The following is a 20,106-nucleotide window of genomic DNA, read 5'->3' as shown; positions in this document are numbered from 1 at the left end:
GGTGAGTGGTCCAGGGGGGCCACGGGGCAAGGCTCTGATGAGGACAGGAGGAGAAGGGGATGTGCTAGGCAGGGAGAAAAGCTTGAGCAAAAGTGGGGAGGCTGGAATGGACCCATGTGGTGCTCATAAACTAGGCAAGGACCTGTGAAATGCAGGAGATAATATCTGCGCAGTGATCTCCAGCCAGACTCCAGCACCGCTTTTACTAAACTCACTGAAGCCTCACCACAATCTGATGAAGTAGGTTACCATTTTAGATGAGAAAAATTGGCTCAGAGAGGTTAAGTAACCTGCCTGAGGGCACACAGCTAAAGAGGCACAAAATCAGCAGGGTGCCAGTCCTGGCTTTGCCATCATGAGGGGTGATATAGAAGGGACCCATGTGGAGTAAGTGAGCTATCCCTGGCCCCTTCGCTGGGGCACAGGGGAGTAAGGGGCATCACCAACCAGCTAACACTGTGAGGTCCCAGGCCCTTCTCCAGCTCTGGTTTGGAGGTGAGACATTTTTGCAGCCTACGGGCTCCCAGGTAGTGTCTCCAACATGAGACTACTCTCGAGCTGCGTCCCTGCTGTCTGGGCCTGTGTCACTGTCTCTGACCCTTCATGACTGGATGAAACTGTCCTCATTCAGCCCCAGCTGCCAGACCTGCCTGAGCCTGTGTCCTGACTGTCATGACCCAGCGCGGTTGCCAGGAATTCCCACTTCCTGCTGTGGCTGCTGCCAGAATGTCAAAGCCACCTCCGGCCAAGCAGCCCAGAGCTCCAGAGCGTCTGGCGGGGACCTTTCCCTCCCCTGCCCCAGCTATTTTCAGGCTCAGCACTGTGGGCGGTGTTTTGGGAGAAGCAGATTATCTGTTTGGCAGAGTGAGCCGAATCGCAGGGCCAGGGATGTGAGTTCACAGAGACAGAACCTGAGATACAGCTCTGTCTTTGACTTCGAAAAAGCCGGGAGGAATGGCATGTGGCTGTAGTCCCAGTGGAGGCAGGACTGCTTGAGCCCAGCAGTTCGAGGCCAGCCCGGGCAATAGAGTGATACCCCATCTCTACAAAAACAAAATTAATCTTTAGAGACTGGGGCCACCACTCTGGAAGCCCCTGCCCAGGACCAGTGACTCAGAGCCAGGGTCAGGTGGAAGGAGAGGCTCAGAAAGACCTGGGTTTGCCCCACCGCCCACCTGGCTTGCACCCACCGACAGCCCCACCAAGCAGCCAGACCCTGCTCCCCACACCAGGTGGTTGTCCAGCTGCTGGGATGGGAGGATCCTAACAGCGGGCTGGGATAAGAACCCAGGTGACCCTATCCTCTCACAGTGACACTCCCAGAGCCCCTGCCTCCACATCATCCTCCAAACACTCTCCCAGCCCGCCAGTGCCCTTCACCTTCGTGAGACTGAGGGGCCTCTTTAAGAAAATGAATATAAAACTACAAATGCAGGGTTAGATCGCAAAGTGAGTATTCATTTACGGCAATGCAAACAACTAACAAATTCATAGAAGTTGACAAATATCACTCAAATCAGAAAATCCAGAAGACCCCTGCCCACCTTGCTCAGAAGCCTGTGTCTAAATGGCCTGCCCTGCCTGAGTCAGGTGTTGGTAAAAGAACCAATGTGCACCCCAGCACTTTGGGAGGCTGAGGCAGGGGGATCATGAGGTCAAGAAATCAAGACCATCCTGGCCAACATGGTGAAAACCCGTCTCTACTAAAAATACAAAAAACTAGCTGGGTGTGGTGTTGGGTGCCTGTAATACCAGCTACTTGGGAAACTGAGGCCGGAGAATCGTTTGAACCCTGCAGGCAGAGGTTGCAGTGAGCCGAGATCGCGCCATTGCACTGCAGCCTGGGCAACAAGGGTAAAACTCTGTCTCAAAAAACAAAAACAAAAACAGTGTGCACTAGCCAAGCCCTTGTGTGTCTCCTCTGCATGAAAGAGGAAACTGAGGCTGCAGCATGGAGAGGGCTTTCATGAAGTGCTGAGGGCAGACACAGGCAGGCACTCATGTTCCAGTGCTTGCAGAAGGTGGTCCAGCCACAGGGGACTGGCTGCTTTGTTATCTCCCCACCCCCTTCCAAGAGGTCCTGCTTAGAGGCCCCGCTTCGCCCCAAGGAATGCAGGCGTCAGTGCTTCAGACGCTGGCCTAACCACTGTCACCACCTCCCAGGCCCCCACTCTTCCCCTCCAGATGTGGGCACAGCTGTATTTTTAGAACAGCCGACCACGAAGACATTCTTTCCTTCTAATTAAGATGGCTTCACATCTCTCATCCGCAATTGGCCCCATTGTTCAGTCCTCAAATATCAAAGGGTGGCCAGAAGGGGCCGCCTCTGCTGGTTGTGGGTTTGGGGTTTGTTTTCTTTCTTCCTTTCTTTGTCTTTGAACCATTAAGCTGGAAATGAGACCCAGAACCTGAGTGAATGCCAGCTCTGAGGAGGAGGACTTTGCGTAGTTTGCAGGACTTGCTTCTGCACCCCTGCACCCTGTCCCCAACTTTGGGGTTGTCCAGCTAGGCCACAGCTCCCAGCACACCCTTCTAGGCTAGAGTCTGTCTGGGACAACTGGGGGATCAAAAAAGGCCCTGTGGTGGTGGCTCACGCCTGTAATCAAAGTGCTTTCGGAGGCCAAGGAGTTCAAGACCAGCCTGGCCAACATGGTGAAACCCTGTCTCTACTAAAAGTGTAAAAATTAGCCGAGCATGGTGGCTAATGCCTATAATCCCAGCTACTGGGGAGCCTGAAGCAGGAGAATCACTTGAACCAGGAGGCGGAGGCTTTGGTGATATCATGCCCCCTAACCTCTGCCCCCTGCCCCACAGGAGGTTCCTGGTGTGGGATGGAGGTGCCCACCCACGTGTGGGGAATAGGAAGGGCTGCAGGGGAAATGGCCTCTGAGTAGCCTTGAATGGCATTGCAGTCCTGCATGCCACAGCGCTCTCAATTCCACTGACAGATGAGGAAACAGAGGCTCAGAGAGGCCAACAGGCTGGCCCAGAGCTGTTCAGCCCACTAGTAGTGAGGTGCTCGGGAATGCTCGGTTCCCACAGCTGGCCGTGGGCCCGGCTCTCCAGCATCACTCAACCCCAGCGATCAACTAGTTCTGCTGCTGCTGCTGCTGCTGCCTGAGCCTTGGCTCCAGGTGGAAGGCACCTGTCCCACCCCGCATGGAGCAGAGAGGAGAGCCACGCAGGCGGGCCGAGGCCGGGTGGGGCTGGCATCCGGCTTCTCAGCTCCCCAGGGTCCTGGCCCACCCGGCCCCGCGCAGCTGGGTGTGAGGAGGACACGGGAAGTGAAATCGCACCGGGACGGGTGGCTCAGGTTGCAGGGCCGGAGCCTGCAATCCGGGACAACGGCCAGGACTTGAGCACCCAAGGGCTGAGGGGCAGGAGGGCGAGGCAGAAAGGGGTGGCTCCCGCGATGAAGTGCCACCCCACCCGGCGGGGCTCCAGCGCAGGCCTCCTTTGTTTCACCGCCACCCGTGAGCTTTCGCGGGTCGCCGGCGATCGCGGGTGCCGGGTCCCGCAGAGCTCGGGCTGTGTCGCCCCCTCGCGGCCGGAACTGGTCTGGGCGGTGTCGGGGAAATCCCGAAAAGCCCTGGGGAGGAACCGAACGGGGGCGGGGCCGGGGAGCGCCGAGCCCATTCATTCCCCGAGGGCCTGGAAAAGTATCCATCTGTAGGAGGAATCCCTGGGACGCGCCAGACACCGGGCGCCGCCTCCCTAAGCCCTAGTAATGGGCATTTTCTAAGACAGTCCAGGGCTACGGAGGCGCCCTGCTAGAAGAGCCAGTGGGCTCCGGGATGGGGTGCGGGCCGGGTGGGAGTCAGCATCACCAACGGGCTTCGCTGGATTGCTTGTTTTTATTTATTTTCATGAGGTTTGGCCCTACTGTTGGGGTGAGGCCCGTGGGGGGCCCCAGCCTGAGGGTCAGCGGGGCTGGCTTTGGCAACGTGGGAAAGACCAGCTCTGACAGCCAGGTTGTAGGGATGCTGCGGGCACCGGCTTGGACTTGCAGAGCCTCAGGGACTCCCCCTGTAAATGAGGCTGAAACCCACGTGTGAGTAGTTGCACCTGGCACTGCACCAGGCAGATGCAAGCACCAGGCTGCTACAAATACAGCTATGACTTTCACATGCTCAAGGTTAAACTCCCAGTCAATGTTTGCTGAGGCGAAACCTGGAGCTTCCTGGCCAAAGGATAATAGTGGCTGGAGAGCCCACACTTGGGGCCCTGTATCCAATGGATGGGGGTGGATTTAGGGTATCCAAGAGGCATTTCTGAGAGAATCAAAGGGCCACCAGGTATTATAATGGTGGCCAGGTCAGGGTCCAGTCTGTCAGGGTCTTGGATTCAAGATTAAACCCAGTTCTAAATTTGGGACTTATCCCCAGTTTCGCCCCCAGGCTTTTACTATATAGACTGTATTCCCACACACATTAGGTGCGGTTTTGTATATTTCCAAACAATATATAGGCATAATAATAGTGTATGCGTCTTTCTGCAACTTAGGTCATGCAGCATTGTGATTCACACATGTTGATATCCTTCCTCTAGTCTAGTCCACTGATTTTCACTGATGAGTGGTATTCTCTTGTATTCCGCAGCTTATTTGTTTTTTTTTTTTTTTTCTGATGATTGACATTTGGTTTATTTCCAGTTTTCCTATGGTACAAACAACGCTGAATTTGTGAACAGTTCTTGAGCATGGGATTGAGTTTCTCCGAGGTAAACCCAAGAGTGGAATTGCTGGGTGGGAGAGGAATGTACACTTCAGCTTCCTCGATATACCCCAATTGCTCTCCAGTCATTGCACTAACAACATTTTTTCTTCTTGTCTTTTTTTTTTTTTTTTACACAATAATTTATTTATTGAGAGCCTCCTGTCCGCCCTTGCAGTCTCTAGGTCACTTTTTCCGCTCGTAGATTTTGCACGCAAGCCCCAGAAAGATAGCTGGGGGCAGGGGTGCTGCGTACTGTTCAATGAGAGCCATAATGTGGTTGTAACTGTCTTCCTCATACTTTGAGAACATGGCCGGCAGATCCAGCTCCTCATAAAATGCCTTCACTCAAGCCACCTTCTCAGCTTCCTTCTGCCCATAATTTTCCTTCAGGATCTGGCGCTGTTCTGGAGTGGACCGTTGCAGACACTGGACCACCAGCCAGCTGCATTTGTTGTCCTGGATGTCAGTGCCAACTTTGCCAGTCACACTGGGGTCCCCAAAGAGGTCAAGGTAATCATCCTGAATCTGAAAGAACTCTCCCATCTCCAGCAGGATCTTCTTGGCATTGGCATGCTCCTTCTCGCCATCAATTCCTGCCATGTACATGGCTGCAGCTACAGGAAGATAGGAATAGAAAGCCGTCTTGTACTTGACAATGGATTTGTACCTCTTTTCAGTGAATCTGCCGAGATCCACACTGTCATGGGGGGCTGCGATGAGGTCCAAGCTCTGCCCAATCTCAGTCTGATAGGATCAGGTTCAGGTAATAGGGCTGCTCCCGGCAGTAGAGCTTCAGCAGGCGGTAGATACATGCTTCCAGAAGGATAGCATCACTGATGGCATCCAAACCCACACCTGGCTTCTGATACCAGCAGATCTGTCCCCAGCAGGTGAGGGATGAATCCATGATGTCATCTGCCATCAGGAAGAAAGCTTGCAACAGTTCCACACTAGCCCACAGTCAGGGCCTGCCGGAGACTATCAGCATCCTCTTTCCTTGGCTCCACCAGCTCCCGGAACGCTACTAGCACCGTCAAACCCCGGTGATACTTGCCTCCAATGGCGTTGTACTCCAGGACCTCCTTGAGCTGGGCAATAGCATCTCCTGTCTCTGGGTGACCCATCTCATCCTCAGTCAGAACCCTAACGATCTGGGAGAAGTGTTGAACGAAATCCTGCTTTTCTTGGGCATAAACATCTGATTTCTGGTCTCCATTCATTCTGAGGGAGGAGCAAAGGGCTCTGTTCCTGGATGTGGGTTCCTGCTCCCTTCTTGTCTTTTTTCTTTCTCTTTCTTTCTCTCTCCTTCCTTCTTTCCTTTCTTTTCTTTTTTTCCTTTTTTTTTTTTTTTTGAGACAGGATCTTACTCTGTTGCTCAGGCTGGAGTGCAGTGGTGTGAACATGGCTCACTGCAGCCTTGACCTCTTGGGCTCAAGCGATTCTCCCACCTCAACCCCGTCAGTAGCTGGGACCACAGCTGCATGGCATGTCACTGTGCCCAGCTAATTAAAAAATAATAAATTATAGAGACAGGGTCTCACCACATTGCCCAGGCTGCTCTGAAACTTCAGCTTCAAATGGTCCTCCCATTTTGGCCTCCTAAAGTTCTGGGATTACAGGTGTGAGCCACCACACCTAGTTCCAGTTGACGTTTTCATCAATAGTATACACGTGTTGCAGCGGATCACCACCACCTCTTGGTATTGCCAGAATTAAGCTGTTAGTCTGTTGAGTGGGAACCAATATGCTGACGTGGATTTAATTTGCATTTCCTGATTACTAATGCAAGTACCTTTTAATTAGTTTTTTGGTCTCTTCAGTTTCCTCTTCTGTAAATTCCCTGTTCATATCTATATGTAATAACTTTTTTGACACAATCTCAGTCTGTTGCCCAGACTGGAGTGCAGTGTCACGATCTCGGCTCACTGCAACCTCTGCCTTCTGGGCTCAAGCAATCATCCTGCTTCAGCCTCCTGAGTAGGTGGGACTACAGGCAGAAGCCACCATGCCAAGATAATTTTTTTTTGTATTTTTGGTAGAGATGGGGTTTAATTTTTTGTATTTTACTATGTTGCCCAGGCTGGTCTTAAACTCCTCAACTGAAGCGATCTGCCCCTCCTTGGCCTCCCAAAGTGCTGGGATTATAGGCATGAGCAACCACACCCCACCTGTTTGCTCATTTTCTTTTCTTTATTGGTATGTGGGTATTCTGTATACATTCTGAATACTAATACTTTGTTGGACATATGTTGTAGATACCTTCTTCTACTTGGTAGCTTTAGGTTTCACCTTCAAATATATATATTTGAGATTAAGTTTTGCTCTTGTTACGCAGGCTGGAGTGCAAAGGCTCCATCTCAGCTCATCACAACCTCTGCCTCCTGGATTAAAGCAATTCTCCTGCCTCAGCCTCCAGAGTAGCTGAGTTGGGATTATAGGCATGTGCCACCATACCTGGCTAATTTTGTAGTTTTAGTAGAGACAGGGTTTCTTCATGTTGGTCAGGCTGGTCTCGAACCCCCCACCTCAGGTGATCCACCCACCTCAGCCTCCCAAAGTGGTGGGATTACAGGCATGAGCCACCGCACCAGGCTCAAAATATATACATTTTAAATTGAGACGTGTCTATGTCGCTAGGGCTGGTCTCAAACTCCTGAACTCAAGTCATCCTTTAACCTCAGCCTCCCAAAGTGCTAGGATTACAGGCTGGAGCCACCACACCCAGCTAGGTTTCACCTTTTCATGGCGTCTTTTGTTTATTTGAGACAGGGTCTCTGCTACCCCAGTTGGAGTGCAGTGGTGTGATTGCTGATTACTGCCGCCTCAACTTCCCCGGCTCAAACAATCCTCCCTGAGCCCCTCAGTCTCTTGGGTAGCTGGGACCACAGGCTCAAGCCATCATGCCCAGCTAATTTTTCGTGATTTTTGTACAGACAGGTTTTTGCCATGTTGCCCAGGTTTTCAAACTCCTGGACTCAAGCAGTACACCTACCGTGGCCTCCCAAATTACTTGGATTACAGGCGTAAACCACTGCACCTGGCCCATTAATGATGTCTTTTGACCCAGATTTTTAATTTTAATGAGGTTAAATCCTCATAAGAAATCTGCATGGTTTATCCTTGCTTATCCTGAGGTCATAAAAGTATTATATATTTCCTAATTATTATTATTTTTTGAGATAGAGTCTCAATCTGTCTCCTAGGCTGGAGTGCACTGGCGTTATCTTGGCTCACTGCAACCGCTGACTCCTGGGTTCAAGTGATTCTCCTGCCTCAGCCTCCTGAGTAGCTGGGATTACAGGCACGCGCCACCATGCCCATCTAATTTTTTTGTATTTTTAGTAGAGACGGGGTTTCACCATGTTGACCAGGATGGTCTCGATCTTTCGACCTCATGATCCACCCACCTCAGCCCCCCAAAGTGCTGGGATTACAGGTGTGAGCCACCGCGCCTGGCCTCCACTTATTTTTTAAGGGGGAAAAGGCAACAGTTGTTTTGAAAAAAAATTAACCTAAGTAAAATATCAGCAATTGAAACAATGTATTAATATTAATATTTTTTATTAATAATTTTTTTTGAGATGGAGTCTTGCTCTGTTGCCAGGCTGCAGTGTAGTGGCACGATCTCTGTTCACTGCAATCTGTCTCCCAGGTTCAAGCTATTCCTCTGCCTCAGCCTCCTGAGTAGCTGTGACTACAGGCATGTGCCACCACGCCCAGCTAATTTTTTTGTATTTTAGTAGAGATGGGGTTTCACCATGGCCAGGATTGTCTCGATTTCCTGACCTCATGATTCGCTGGCCGTGGCCTCCCAAAGTGATAGGATTACAGGTGTGAGCCACTGTGTCCGGCCATATATGTATTTTTGAGACAGAATCTAGCTCTGTCGCCAGGCTGTAGTGCAGTGGCATGATCTCAGCTCACTGCAACCTCCGACTCCCAGGTTCAAGCTATTCCACTGCCTCAGCCTCCCGAGTAGCTGGGATTACTGCTACCACCCCAGCTAATTTTTTGCATTTTAGTAGAGATGGGGTTTCACCATAGCCAGGCTGGTCTCGATCTCCTGACCTCGTGATCTGCCCGCCTCAGCCTTCCAACGTGCTGGGATTACAGGCGTGAACCACTGCGCCTCGCTGACAATAATATTATTACCAAATTATGTCTACCCCAAGAATTCAAAAATGGTTTACATTAGAAAGTTTACTGACCTAACTGATCTCATTAACAGATTAAAGGAGAATACCCACGTGATCATCTTAATAGATGCAGGAAAAGCATGCAATCAAATACCTATTTATAACTGCTACTATGTTGTGTTTTTCCTTAAAAATGCAGTGTTTTTGGGAATTAAAAGAGCAGCAAAAGTCAAACAAATATCAAGTCTGAGCAATGACCTACTACAGTGCCCATCAGAGTCTTTGCTCAGATGACTTCCTAAGGTCACTTCCAGCTCTATATTTCTATGACCACAAATAGCATCTTTGGCAAGTCTAGTTTCAGTCGGTCTTTGTCCAGCTCCTGGATTCCATGCAGGGCCTGAGAAGCCCTGAGGAATAAAAGATTAATCCAGTCCAGTGGACTCTGGTTCCTCACCTCCAAGAGCCCCCATTATAGGCTGGACCTGCCTCTCACGCAAAGGATCCCCTGGAGGCAACCCGAGATCGGTTCTCCTCCCCGCATTCCGCCAAGTCTCTCGCTCTGCCTATGGCATCCAGATGACAGCACTCCACAGATTGGTGAGTCTGTCTTTCAGTCCTTCCTAATTTTCCCCTCCTCTAGGGAAAAGTCAGGTACACTTGAACCAAAGTGTGTGTGGGGTGGGGGGTGCATCTGTGCACAATCAAGGGCTTGGCCCTTCCGAGAGCGCCCAGGGGTAAGGGCCTCCTAGGTTCTGGCGGCCAGCAGGGGCGACGGGCGCAGGGGGTCGCGCAGGGCTGCGGCCGAGGTCCAACCAGAGACAGACAGGGACCCGCAGGCATTTAGTCCAGAGACTGCAGCGACGGAGGGGTGCCAGGGCCGGAATTTCGGGGGAAGACTTGGGAGCGCAGCGAGCAGAGTCGCTTGCTGGCACCTAGCGGGGCCGATGCAGGGGCTAGGCCGACATGACCTTGGACCAGCACTCCCTTCCGGCCTTCAGAGATGAGGCTGGGGCTTAGCCGAGCAAGGAGTGAGTGGTTTTTCAGCCTCAGTGCTGCGGGAGAGGTGAATGGAGTATGAAACTGGAGCCGTTCTTACAGCCTGGAATGCAGGTGACCCTCCCGCTGGGCAACCCCCGGCCCCACCCAGCCCCTCTTAACACGCAGTGGGCCTGCGCATGCGCCTCAGGCGCCCTAGCGCCTCTGCACTCCACTGCGCCTGCGCTTGAGTCTCAGGCCCCAGTCCTAGCCTCAGATTAGAGCTGCGCGAACCCTCAGCTTGTGTGGTCACCCTCACAACGAAACTGCGCTTGCGCTATCGCTTCTCTCGCCAGGCTTCCTCCTCTCAACCGCTCCCTGCGCGTGCGCTAGCCTCTCTTTCACCATTCGGTGGGCGCGCTGCCCTTCCTTCCGCGCGCATTCGTCCTGCTCACTGCTTGTTAATGGTCGCCAGGGTCTCTCTGGGACAGCAATACCTTTCCGCCCAGGCCTCTCTTCTGAATGCTCCAGGCCCTCCCGCTCTCTGGAAAGGTCTGAGTTCTCATACCTGCCCAGGCCAGGCGTTCCAGATGAGGGATTTCGGACCCGAGTGAACTGCGTAAGTGCAGCCACCTTGGAGGCGTATAACTAAGTCGTCATGAGGAGGGAGACCCAGGCATTTGGGATTCCCTCCCCCTCTGTCATCCTCTGTGCATCTCAATAAAAGAGAGAGCAGGCCAGCTAGTGCCTCCTGAATCTCCTTCCTGAAAACAATAGACTAGGCCTTGGGGGAACTCTCCAGAAGGCACAATTTTTACTTAAAACCAGATCAAACCAGAAACCTTTTCACATATGAGTCCTAAAACTTTAACCGGAACCCTTTCATATGTAATTCCTGAAACTGTAAACTAAAACCTTTTCACGTGTGAGTCCTAAAACTATGAACCTAAGATTCTTCCACTGGTAACATCTAAAGTATAAGCCTATATAAAGGCTGAACCTCCCTTTGTTAGAGGAGCTTGGCCGTTAGGTCCTATGCCACTTTGCTCCCAGCTGAAATAAATTCCTTCCTCCTGTATTTAGTGTCTGAGAGATCCTTTCCCGTGGCCGCTCCTGCTACAGTTTGGTGCATTGGGTGGGAAGTGAGTCTCAGATAGCAGATGCGGGAAAAAGTCTCCTAGGTGGTTTGCCTAGCCCTGTGGAGCATCCCTGCGGGGGACTCCTGCTCACTGGGGTGACGCATCCTGAGAGTGCTCCCGGGCAGGTATTTGCCGGGTGGAAAAGCCTCCCCACAGTGGAGCAAGGAGGCCCTGCAGTGTCGATCCACACCCAGTGGCTGAACACTGAGGAGGAACGAGTATTTGGGGAAGTCTGGACACTGAATTTGGTAAGCTTGAACCCGAGAAAGTAGCCCACCCCATTTTAAGTGGAAACGTGGCCTGATCACCCACAGGTGCCAAATCGGCACGTTAGAAGGTAGCTCTCTGTAAACTTGGAAGCTTTTGCTTATAGTTTTGAATTAGAGGGAGAGCAATCAGATGTGTGTGTGTGTGTGTGTGTGTGTGTGTGTGTGTGTGTGTGTGTCTATGTCGTCGAGCAATTTGTAAGAGAAGATTGAACCCAGGAAAGTAGGCCACCCCATTTTGGGTGGAAGCGTGGCCTGATCACCCATGGGTGCCAGATCAGCACGTCAAAAGGTAGTTCTCTCTGTAACCTTAGAAGCTTTTGCTTATACTTTATCCCTTTCTGCCAGCAGTGTGTCAGTCAGGGTTACAATTTCTTTACATCCTTATCCACACTCATTTTCTATTTTTTTTTCCAGTGGAGTATACAAACTTTATTCTACAAGCAACAAGGGCATAATACATGTTTTTAAAATAACCTTTACTTTTAAAAATTTAAGTACATTAGAGGAAACTGAAAAACACAAGAAGCAAAGAACAAAGTCACAATCACAAGCAGTTTATAGTTTGACACATTATTCTAGGTCCTGTGCGTCTGCAGGCACAATATCCACTTTTATGGGACTGAGATTGTATAGTATGTGTAAGGCCGGTTGCCTTGCCGAGAGTCAAACGGACACATTCATCACTCTCCACGCCTGATAAGCGTCATCACCCGAGCTCATTATCTGGTTTTGCTACATGGCTTCCCCGCACCTGCCTCTGCATACCATACCCAAGTCCACACTCAGCACTAAATTATGCATCCAACCTCCAGCCCACTGTTAAAAAAACGCTGCAGAAAATTTTTAAAGAAGCCCCACCATACCCTGCCCGACAACAGCCTGTCCTGTACGCACCGGGCAGGCCTGCCCACCCAAGGTCCCGCTCGCCTACCAATGACAGCTAGTTTCATGTACTTCCTACTTTAACTCCATGTACTTCCTGCTCCTCAACAGCCAATAGAAATGCCTTCTCTTTGTTTCCCCAATAGCCAATCAATTGCCTGCCCTCCCCATAAACCCCCACACCCTGAACAGCCAGGCGCGACTTCTTTGGCCCCACCCTGGACCACAGAACCTCGCCTGGGAGCTGAATAAATTAGCTTCTCACTTTCTTATACTTGCCTCAGTTTCCTCATTTTGCCTCAGCAATAAATAAATCTCACAGTATGTATCATGATTTTTTACACATCATGAATATTTACCAATTCAAAATCCCAAAGCTATAGGAGCATTTTGATAACCAAAAATACACTACACCAACTCCGTCTGTTAAAAAAAATGTAACCCTGTCTTTTTTGGGATGAAAATTTCATAGAATATAAATATGGCAACATGCCTCTAGATAAACCATTGGCAGAGTTCTGATTTAAATACTGCATTCCCTTAATGCTCAACTTAAAATGAAGCATACAGCAACAGAATACACTAAGTATAATGCTTCTAAGAGAGCTCATTAGGAGATCTATACCATTAAAATATTAGTAAGGTATATTTCCATTGATTTAATATATTCCTAGAGTACAGCCACAAGAGATGCATACATTAATGGCTGTCATAAAAATGTAAACATGGACACATCTGCATACATCTCTCCTTTTATAGTTCCTTACCCTTCTGTCAACTATATAGACAATAGTGAGGAATAAAATGCACACAAAACAATGGCTAGAATATGAAAATGTCTTCTAAATATGACCAGTCTAGCATAGAACCTTCTCCTCCTTCTCAGCTCTTTCAGCTCATGTCATCTAATCAACTCAGCAAACGTAGATGTATCACTTCCAGAGCCATCTAACAACTCTGAATTTCCAAAAGCCATCTCCAGAAGACATGTATTTTCTATGATTTCTTTTAAACAAATGAGAATCTACAAGATGTGTGGTTTTCTAACTCTACTTTATCATACGTCGGCAACCTCTTTACATCTAGAAGGGCTAGATGTGACAAATGTTTTCTATTAAAATGTTGGCATGCAGTTGAGAGCAACTTTTTCATCTTATATACACAAGCCTTCCATAAATGGCCAGTGAATCTTCCCAGAGGGTGGTGGGCATTTGCAACGGGCCAAACGTGGCCTGTCATTCTGCTGTTTCTCTCTTCGGACAGAAAGGTCTGGTAGAATGAAGACTCACCGCCCCCCCACCCATGGCTGCTAACCATTCCACCTGTCGACGTTCAGAACTTCGCTTACCTCCCAGGCCTGTTAAGGCCTTTGTCTGTTGTCACGACTAGGTAGGTCTCGCCCAGTGAAGACAGAGTGGTCACTGGGGACCCGGATCTGCATGGCTCTGTGGCCTAAAGAGGCGGCCAAGCCTGCCTGCATCCTTAGGCCACCTTCCCAGGCCCTCTACTACCTAACAGCCTCCACTGTGCAGCATTCGAGCGGCCACCGTGTTTCCTGGCTCGCCACTCCTGCCGCCACCCAAAGGCGTTGCATCCTGGCAGCTCAGCTGGGACTTCGTAGAGGCCAAGCATACTTGGGCTGGGAGACCCAATGGCCAGCAGGGTCCAGGCTGGGGTATGGGCTGGGAGAAGCCGCCACCACCATCAGTCACCGAAGACGGGTGGGGTAGAGAGGCTTGCCACAGCTTCAAGGCCTGGGCCTGGCAAAGCCAGTGGGCACCCACAGTGGAGGCCTCCAGTGTCTGAAGGGCAGAGGATACTGCCTGTCCCGGGACCCCCCAGCTCACCCACCAGCCAGGGGCCGGAGGACCTGGAGGGCCCAGGGTGAGCTCGCTGTGCACTACATCTCCCCGCACTCTCTGCGGAACTGGAACTCCCATATTCATTTCCTTTCAAATCATCCTAGCAGGTGTATATTGGCATCTACTTGTGCTTTTCATTTGCATTTCCCTAATGACTAATCATGCTGAGCAGCTTTTCCTGTGCGATTGTCTGTGTGTGTATCTTCCTTAGGGAAATATATGTTCAAGTCTTTTGCCCATTTTTAAGGAGTTGTCTGATTTTTATTTAGTTTGTTGTAGATTTGGGGAGTTTTAAAATATATTCTAAATTTTAGTCTCTTACAAGATAAATGATTTGTGAATATTTCCCCCATCTGAAATTTAGATGGGCCTTGAGTCATATAAGTCATAAAAAGGTAGGAGTGGGGGCGATCTGGAAATTCCTGTTATAATCTTTTTAAGGGAATCTACTGGAAACACTTCATATTTTAAATAGAACCATCCCTTACTTAGCACTAGAATATCAAGCCTTCAGAGTCTTGCTCTGTCACCCAGGCTGGAGTGCAGTGGTGCAATCTCAGCTCACTGCAACCTCTGCCTCCCAGGTTCACGTGATTCTCCTGCCTCAGCCTCCTGAGTAGCTGGGATTACAGGTGAGCACCACCACGCCTGGCTAATTTTGTATTTTTAGTAGAGACAGGGTTTTTCCATACTGATCTCAAATTCCTGACCTCGTGATCCACCTGCCTTGGCCTCCCAAATGCTGGGATTACAGGTGTGAGCCACCGCGCCTGCTGCCATTCATTGTTTAACAGAACTTAACATTGTTTAACAGAATATAATTCAAATATCATAAATGTCACCCACATACAGTGTACAATTCAATGGTTTCTAATATATTCACAGAGGTCTGCAAAAATTACAATTTTAGACATTAATATCATTTATTAACATTCTTATATGCATACAGATGTAGATATGATTTTAATATAATCTTGAATATTATAGTATTTAATAATGTACTTTAATATCTCTTTATATTGCTGTTCTATTTTATTATTCTGAATGATGATGATCTTCATGTACCTTTACATAGGTTTAAAATAAACCTCTTACAACTCAAGAAATTTGTTTCTAGTAAATCACATAAAAAACACATATGCTATTGTTATAAAAATTCAAATACTGCTTAGGTCTATAGAATGAAATGTGTCGCCACCAGCTCCCAGCCCACTCATCCACATGCACTTACCGAAAGACATGCCCATATTTTTACATAATGTAATTCCGCTTTGTGTGTTGTTCCGACTGGCTTTCCCATATAAAATATAATTTGGTGGTCATTGCTTATCAGTACATACAGGTCTCTTTCTGATCTATAGCTGCATCATTATTCAACATTATTACCAAAATTTGGTCACTTTTTCACTGTGTAATTTTAATGTTGGATTCAGTTATTTGTTATCGTTACCCACACTGAACCTGGTCTGGACCTCACTTCCCTCCCTTTGGTGACTCCCAGCATCCTCACCCTCTTTGAAGAGCAGGAGTTCAGGTTAAGTTCCCTGAATGGTGACTCGCAGGGGCAGCTCTCCTCTCACCTGCAGCAATGACTACCCCTCCCCATCTCAAACACACAAGCTCAGGCGTGCGGGACTGGAGCCCTTGGGGACGTGTGGCCGGAAGATTCAGGACGTACAGGGCTCAGGGCGTGCAGTGGAATGAACTGGGCTTCATCTCTGGAAGGGGAAGGGGAAGGGGCCATCTTCCGGGTTCACCGCCGCATCCCCACCCCTGGCACAGCGCCTCCTGGCGACTAACATCGGTGACTTATTGAAAGTGTGATATAGCTAGCCTAGAGTTAGAACTTGTACACTGCCAGTTTATAAAGGACAAAACTGTTTCCATTCTCCTCACAATGACTGCTAGCCATGGCCTCTGTAAACTGCTAAGTTTACTTTGCAAAATGTAAAGAGAGGTAAAGTTGCATACTTTCTCTTATCTGTAACTGCCAGAATTGCTGGCCTCTGTTTACCGGTACTAACCAGAGTAAGCACCCCCAGATAATTCCATCCTGGCGCCAAGCAACTGAAAAATCTGTGGACCCCACACCTGTCCAAATAATGTATAAACTAATGTTTATCTTAACTTCTGTAAACCTCTTAAGCGGCAATCGGAATGACAAAAGTCCCCTGGCCCTTGGAATGTCCAGAGCCCCCTCACCCTAGTCTAAGCCTAGGAGGTGATTGACAGCTGTCATTCCCATCTCCACTCCTCACCCCCACTCCCAAGGTGGTTTTGCGGGTATAAAAAGATCTTGTCACCCTTCTTTCTCTGCCAAGGGTTGGAGAGACGTGAGTCCTCCGTGGTCGCCGGCAATAAACCCTGCAATTTGGCATACTTTTGTCTTGGTGTTGACTTTTTGTGCTCAGTCGGATACAACAAAAGTACTAAGAAAGACCAGAGGCCAGGCTGGGAGAAGCCGATTTCGAGCCGCCACGTGGAGATCCGCTAGGGACGATGAGCCCGGCCTAGCGGTAGTCGCTGGAAGAGCCGTCGGAGTCGCTCACGGTTAGGTCCCGCAGGGCGGAGCTGAGGCAGGCGGTGACGTCTCCACTCGGGGCGGAGCCGAGGTAGGCGGTGACGTCTCCACTCGGGGCGGAGCCGCAGCTTCGCTGGGAGGAGGCCTGGCGCCGGCGGTGACGTCCCAAAAGGCGGAACCGTATCCGAGAATTCAGGCACGTAGCTCAGCGCGGCAGCGGTGCTTGCGTCTGTGTCCCTGCGCGAATCTCCTGGTCTCTCTGCCATCATGCCGATGTTCATCGTAAACACCAACGTGCCCCGGGCTTCTGTGCCGGACGGGTTCCTCTCCGAGCTCACCCAACAGCTGGCGCAGGCCACCGGCAAGCCGCCCCAGGTTAGTTGGGAGGGTACGGGAAGAGGGGGTGCCCACTGCACGAGGGGGTCCTGCACTGGGGGCTGGGGAGGCGAATCCCGAAGGGGGCTGCGGGACAGGGCGGGAGGAAGAGGTGGCTAGGGCCCAAAGTGGACGCCAGAGGCCTGGCGAGGTAGCTGAGGCTCGCTGACCGCGCCCCTCCTCCGCAGTACATCGCAGTGCACGTGGTCCCGGACCAGCTCATGGCCTTTGGCGGTTCCAGCGATCCGTGCGCGCTCTGCAGCCTGCACAGCATAGGCAAGATTGGCGGCGCGCAGAACCGCTCCTACAGCAAGTTGCTGTGTGGCCTGCTGGCCGAGCGCCTGCGCATCAGCCCGGACAGGTATGCTGGGGCGCGGAGGGGCCGCGGCGCGAGGGGCCAGTGGTGGTGGGGGTGGCGGCGGTGGTGCCGGGCCGGGGACTGAGCCGCCCGCTGAGTCTCGCCTCCTCCCCCTGCAGGGTCTACATCAACTATTACGACATGAACGCCTCAAACGTGGGCTGGAACAACTCGACCTTCGCCTAAGAGCCGCGCCCCGCCTCTCCCCGCGCTGTCTGCACTGGCCCAACCCGGGAACCCACCTCACCCTGTATTCTAGGCCCGCCCGCCTCCACCTTCTGGTGGGGAGAAATAAACGGTTAGAGAAAGTTTCTGCTGTTACGGTGGCTACATATTCACTCATGGAGGCATGACAGGGACATCTCACTTCCTCAGAGGCACGATTAATCCAAGGAATGCCGTGGGAGGGGAGGAGAGAGCAGGTGGCCTGTGCCTCCACTCAGGTCTTGAGAGAAGCAGGGTAGTCAGACTCCACTCACCTCCGCCTCCCAAAGTGCCAGGATTACAGGCGTGTGCAGCGGCGCCCAAACGTAACGGAAGGCTTTACAGATGTGTCTGGCAAACACGAATGGTCCCAGTGGAAACCCCACGCCTGATTTCCTCAGGGAACTGTTGTGGTGAGGCTTGGGTGGCTGAGGGGAACAGAACCTAGGCTCAGGGTTTGGGATGGACAGAACCTTATAACAAATAACTGCACCTCCCCACCCACCTGCCTGCAGACTCTCCTTACATTCCCTAAAACAGCTGTTTGCAGTGAGTGGCTCTGGGTGGGAGAATCTTTCTGTCCTCTGGCTACCTTTTGCCCACCAAGAAGGCTGAGGAAGGTGGGGCTGAAAGAAAGGTCTAGGCCTAGGACCTCAGACTCCTTCCCAACTCCAACTCCTCCTCCCCCTTTTCCAGCCTCCCCTCTGGCACCCCATGTGCTGACCCCTAGGTAGAAGGGATTCAACTGTGGGTTCCCGCCCAGAGTCGTGAATCTACCTCAGGCAGCAAAGTGCCTTAGGTACTGAGTCTGCAGCCCAGGGCAGGGTGCCAATTTCTCCTCATCTCTTCATACCCCAGAATGTGGAAACACACTGGGGCTTCCCTGTTGGGAGGTAGGAGGGACAGGCTGGACAAAAGGGCTATGAACCCAGCCCTGACCCCCACCCCCAACACCATTCCAGCCTGGCTCCCTGGTGTCCCAGCCCTGCACCAATTCCTCCCGAACACCAAGGAACCCTGAGGCACTCCTGAAACCTACAAAATGAGGTTCAAGGTCGGCTAGGCTGTCCATCCGTTGGAAACAGTGGCCCTGAGGGCAGTGAGGGTCACCCGTAAGGCAGGAGTCTTTATCAGCAGATGACACAGTGCCACCAGAGTGATGGAGAGCAAGGCCGAATTATAGGCCCCACACCTGTCTGTCCCACACCTTGAGGTTTTAAGTGTAACTTAGAAACACATTTACAAGGCTGACCCTGCAGGTCCCGGGGCAGTCAAATGGTGTAAAGAAGAGACCCCCCACCTGGTGGGTGGTGGAGCCCATGCTTCAGGCTTGAGGTTTCCTTCTGGGATGGAAGAACTGTGGTGTAAGAGGCACATTCTTCGGCCCTGGTCTTTGTCACATCCCCTGAGCTCCTGGGTCCCCCCAGCGCCAGCCTCCAAAGGCCTGAGGCTGAGTTTTGCCCAAGACCCACAGGTTCCCCCCACAACAACCTTTTTCCTCCCCTTCGGGCCCCACACCCCACCAAGCCTTAGCTGGTCCCCCAACCCCTACCCCACCTCAACAGTCTTCAGCTGTGCTGCCCATAGGGAGAGCAGGGGCATGGGGCCCCATGAGCATCTGGTCCAACTCCTTCATTTCACAGATGAGGACACTGACCCCAGGGTCCAGGGCATGGTCGTACACTCAATGTCATGACCCCTACAAGGGCCCTGTGGCCTCATATGAGCAAGTTGGAGTCTCTGAGGGCCAAAGAGTTGGGCAGGGCAGGCTGGGCACCTGCTGTGTGAGGGCAGGAGAGTTGGTGGGAGATCTGCCCTCCAAAAACTGGTGAGTGTCTGAGGTTCTGTGGCCCCCTAGGGGCATCCACGAGGTCGTGGCTCCTTGGACTTCAAGGACAAAGGGGATATCTATGTGGGTCAGGGGCCTACGTATCCACTCACCCTGCCCAAAGCGTTTCCAAGTCCCCTGGGGCTTACAACCGGCCTGCCTGCTGGAGAGGGCAGCTGCTGCATCCCACACCTGCCCCCATTGACCCCCATCCCATGGCCAGCCTTGATGGCAGTGGATATGGCGGTAGGGAAAGAGACAATGAGGAAGTGTGGTCAAGTATCTACTTAGAAGTCTCCAGATGGAGCCGGGAAGTGCTAGGAGGCCAGTGAGGCTGGTGTGTGCAGCCATCAAGCCGTATTTGGCCCCTGGTGGGATGCAACTGAAATGCGTTCCCAGTGAACCACTCCCCCCGAGCCCCACACTGAAGGGCTGGCTCTAACCACTAACAGGAGCTAGCAGGGCAGGCAATGGGACAACCCTATTGCCTCTAATGCAGTAGATTAAATTAACACAGGGCCAACCTTCATATCAGAGTGGTTTTCCAGTTACCTGGGAGAGATCAGCTGATCACTGGAGCTTGGGAGATTTCCAGGATTTCTGGGCCACTGACACTGTGTTTCCGTAAAGCCCTCTTCTGCCGTCTCAGTCCCTTTCCAGGCTGAGCAGTGGCAAAGCCAAGTCTTAGTCCTCTGGGCCCGGGCCTCCCTGCATGATTTCCAAGACTAATGTGGGGGACAATGTCAACCCACCAACCAACTGCCTAGATTTCCCCTCCTGGCGAGTGAGGCCAAGCCATTTCATTTCTGTGATTGAAGCCCATGTAAAAGAGACATAGA

General features: G+C 51.3%; 1 protein-coding gene and 1 pseudogene across 1 annotated transcript; one reads left to right on the top strand and one right to left on the bottom strand.

Annotated features, from left to right (window-relative positions):
• Positions 1 to 4,836: 4,836 nt before the first annotated feature.
• LOC100392555 (farnesyl pyrophosphate synthase pseudogene) lies at positions 4,837 to 5,984 on the bottom strand (annotated as a pseudogene).
• Positions 5,985 to 16,676: 10,692 nt separating this feature from the next.
• MIF (macrophage migration inhibitory factor) lies at positions 16,677 to 17,543 on the top strand. The gene is made up of 3 exons (XM_002763483.7): positions 16,677 to 16,877; positions 17,066 to 17,238; positions 17,355 to 17,543. Exons 1-3 carry the CDS (start codon positions 16,770 to 16,772, stop codon positions 17,419 to 17,421), a joined length of 348 nt encoding a protein of 115 aa, XP_002763529.1. The 5' UTR covers positions 16,677 to 16,769; the 3' UTR covers positions 17,422 to 17,543.
• Positions 17,544 to 20,106: the final 2,563 nt, after the last annotated feature.

The sequence above is a fragment of the Callithrix jacchus genome, chromosome 1 (assembly GCF_049354715.1).
Source record: "Callithrix jacchus isolate 240 chromosome 1, calJac240_pri, whole genome shotgun sequence".
In the NCBI taxonomy this organism is placed as follows: Eukaryota; Metazoa; Chordata; class Mammalia; order Primates; family Cebidae; genus Callithrix; species Callithrix jacchus.
Note: the sequence above shows the minus strand (reverse complement) of the source record. Positions and strands in the feature narration are given on the sequence as shown.

What these genes read in the sequence shown, in the direction of transcription:
- MIF (XM_002763483.7), top strand. Translation starts at nt 16,770, where the DNA reads ATGCCGATGTTCATCGTAAACACCAACGTGCCCCGGGCTTCTGTGCCG. An exon ending in CCACCGGCAAGCCGCCCCAG is followed by an intron (nt 16,878 to 17,065) that starts GTTAGTTGGGAG and finishes CCTCCTCCGCAG; the next exon opens with TACATCGCAGTGCACGTGGT. An exon ending in CTGCGCATCAGCCCGGACAG is followed by an intron (nt 17,239 to 17,354) that starts GTATGCTGGGGC and finishes CTCCCCCTGCAG; the next exon opens with GGTCTACATCAACTATTACG.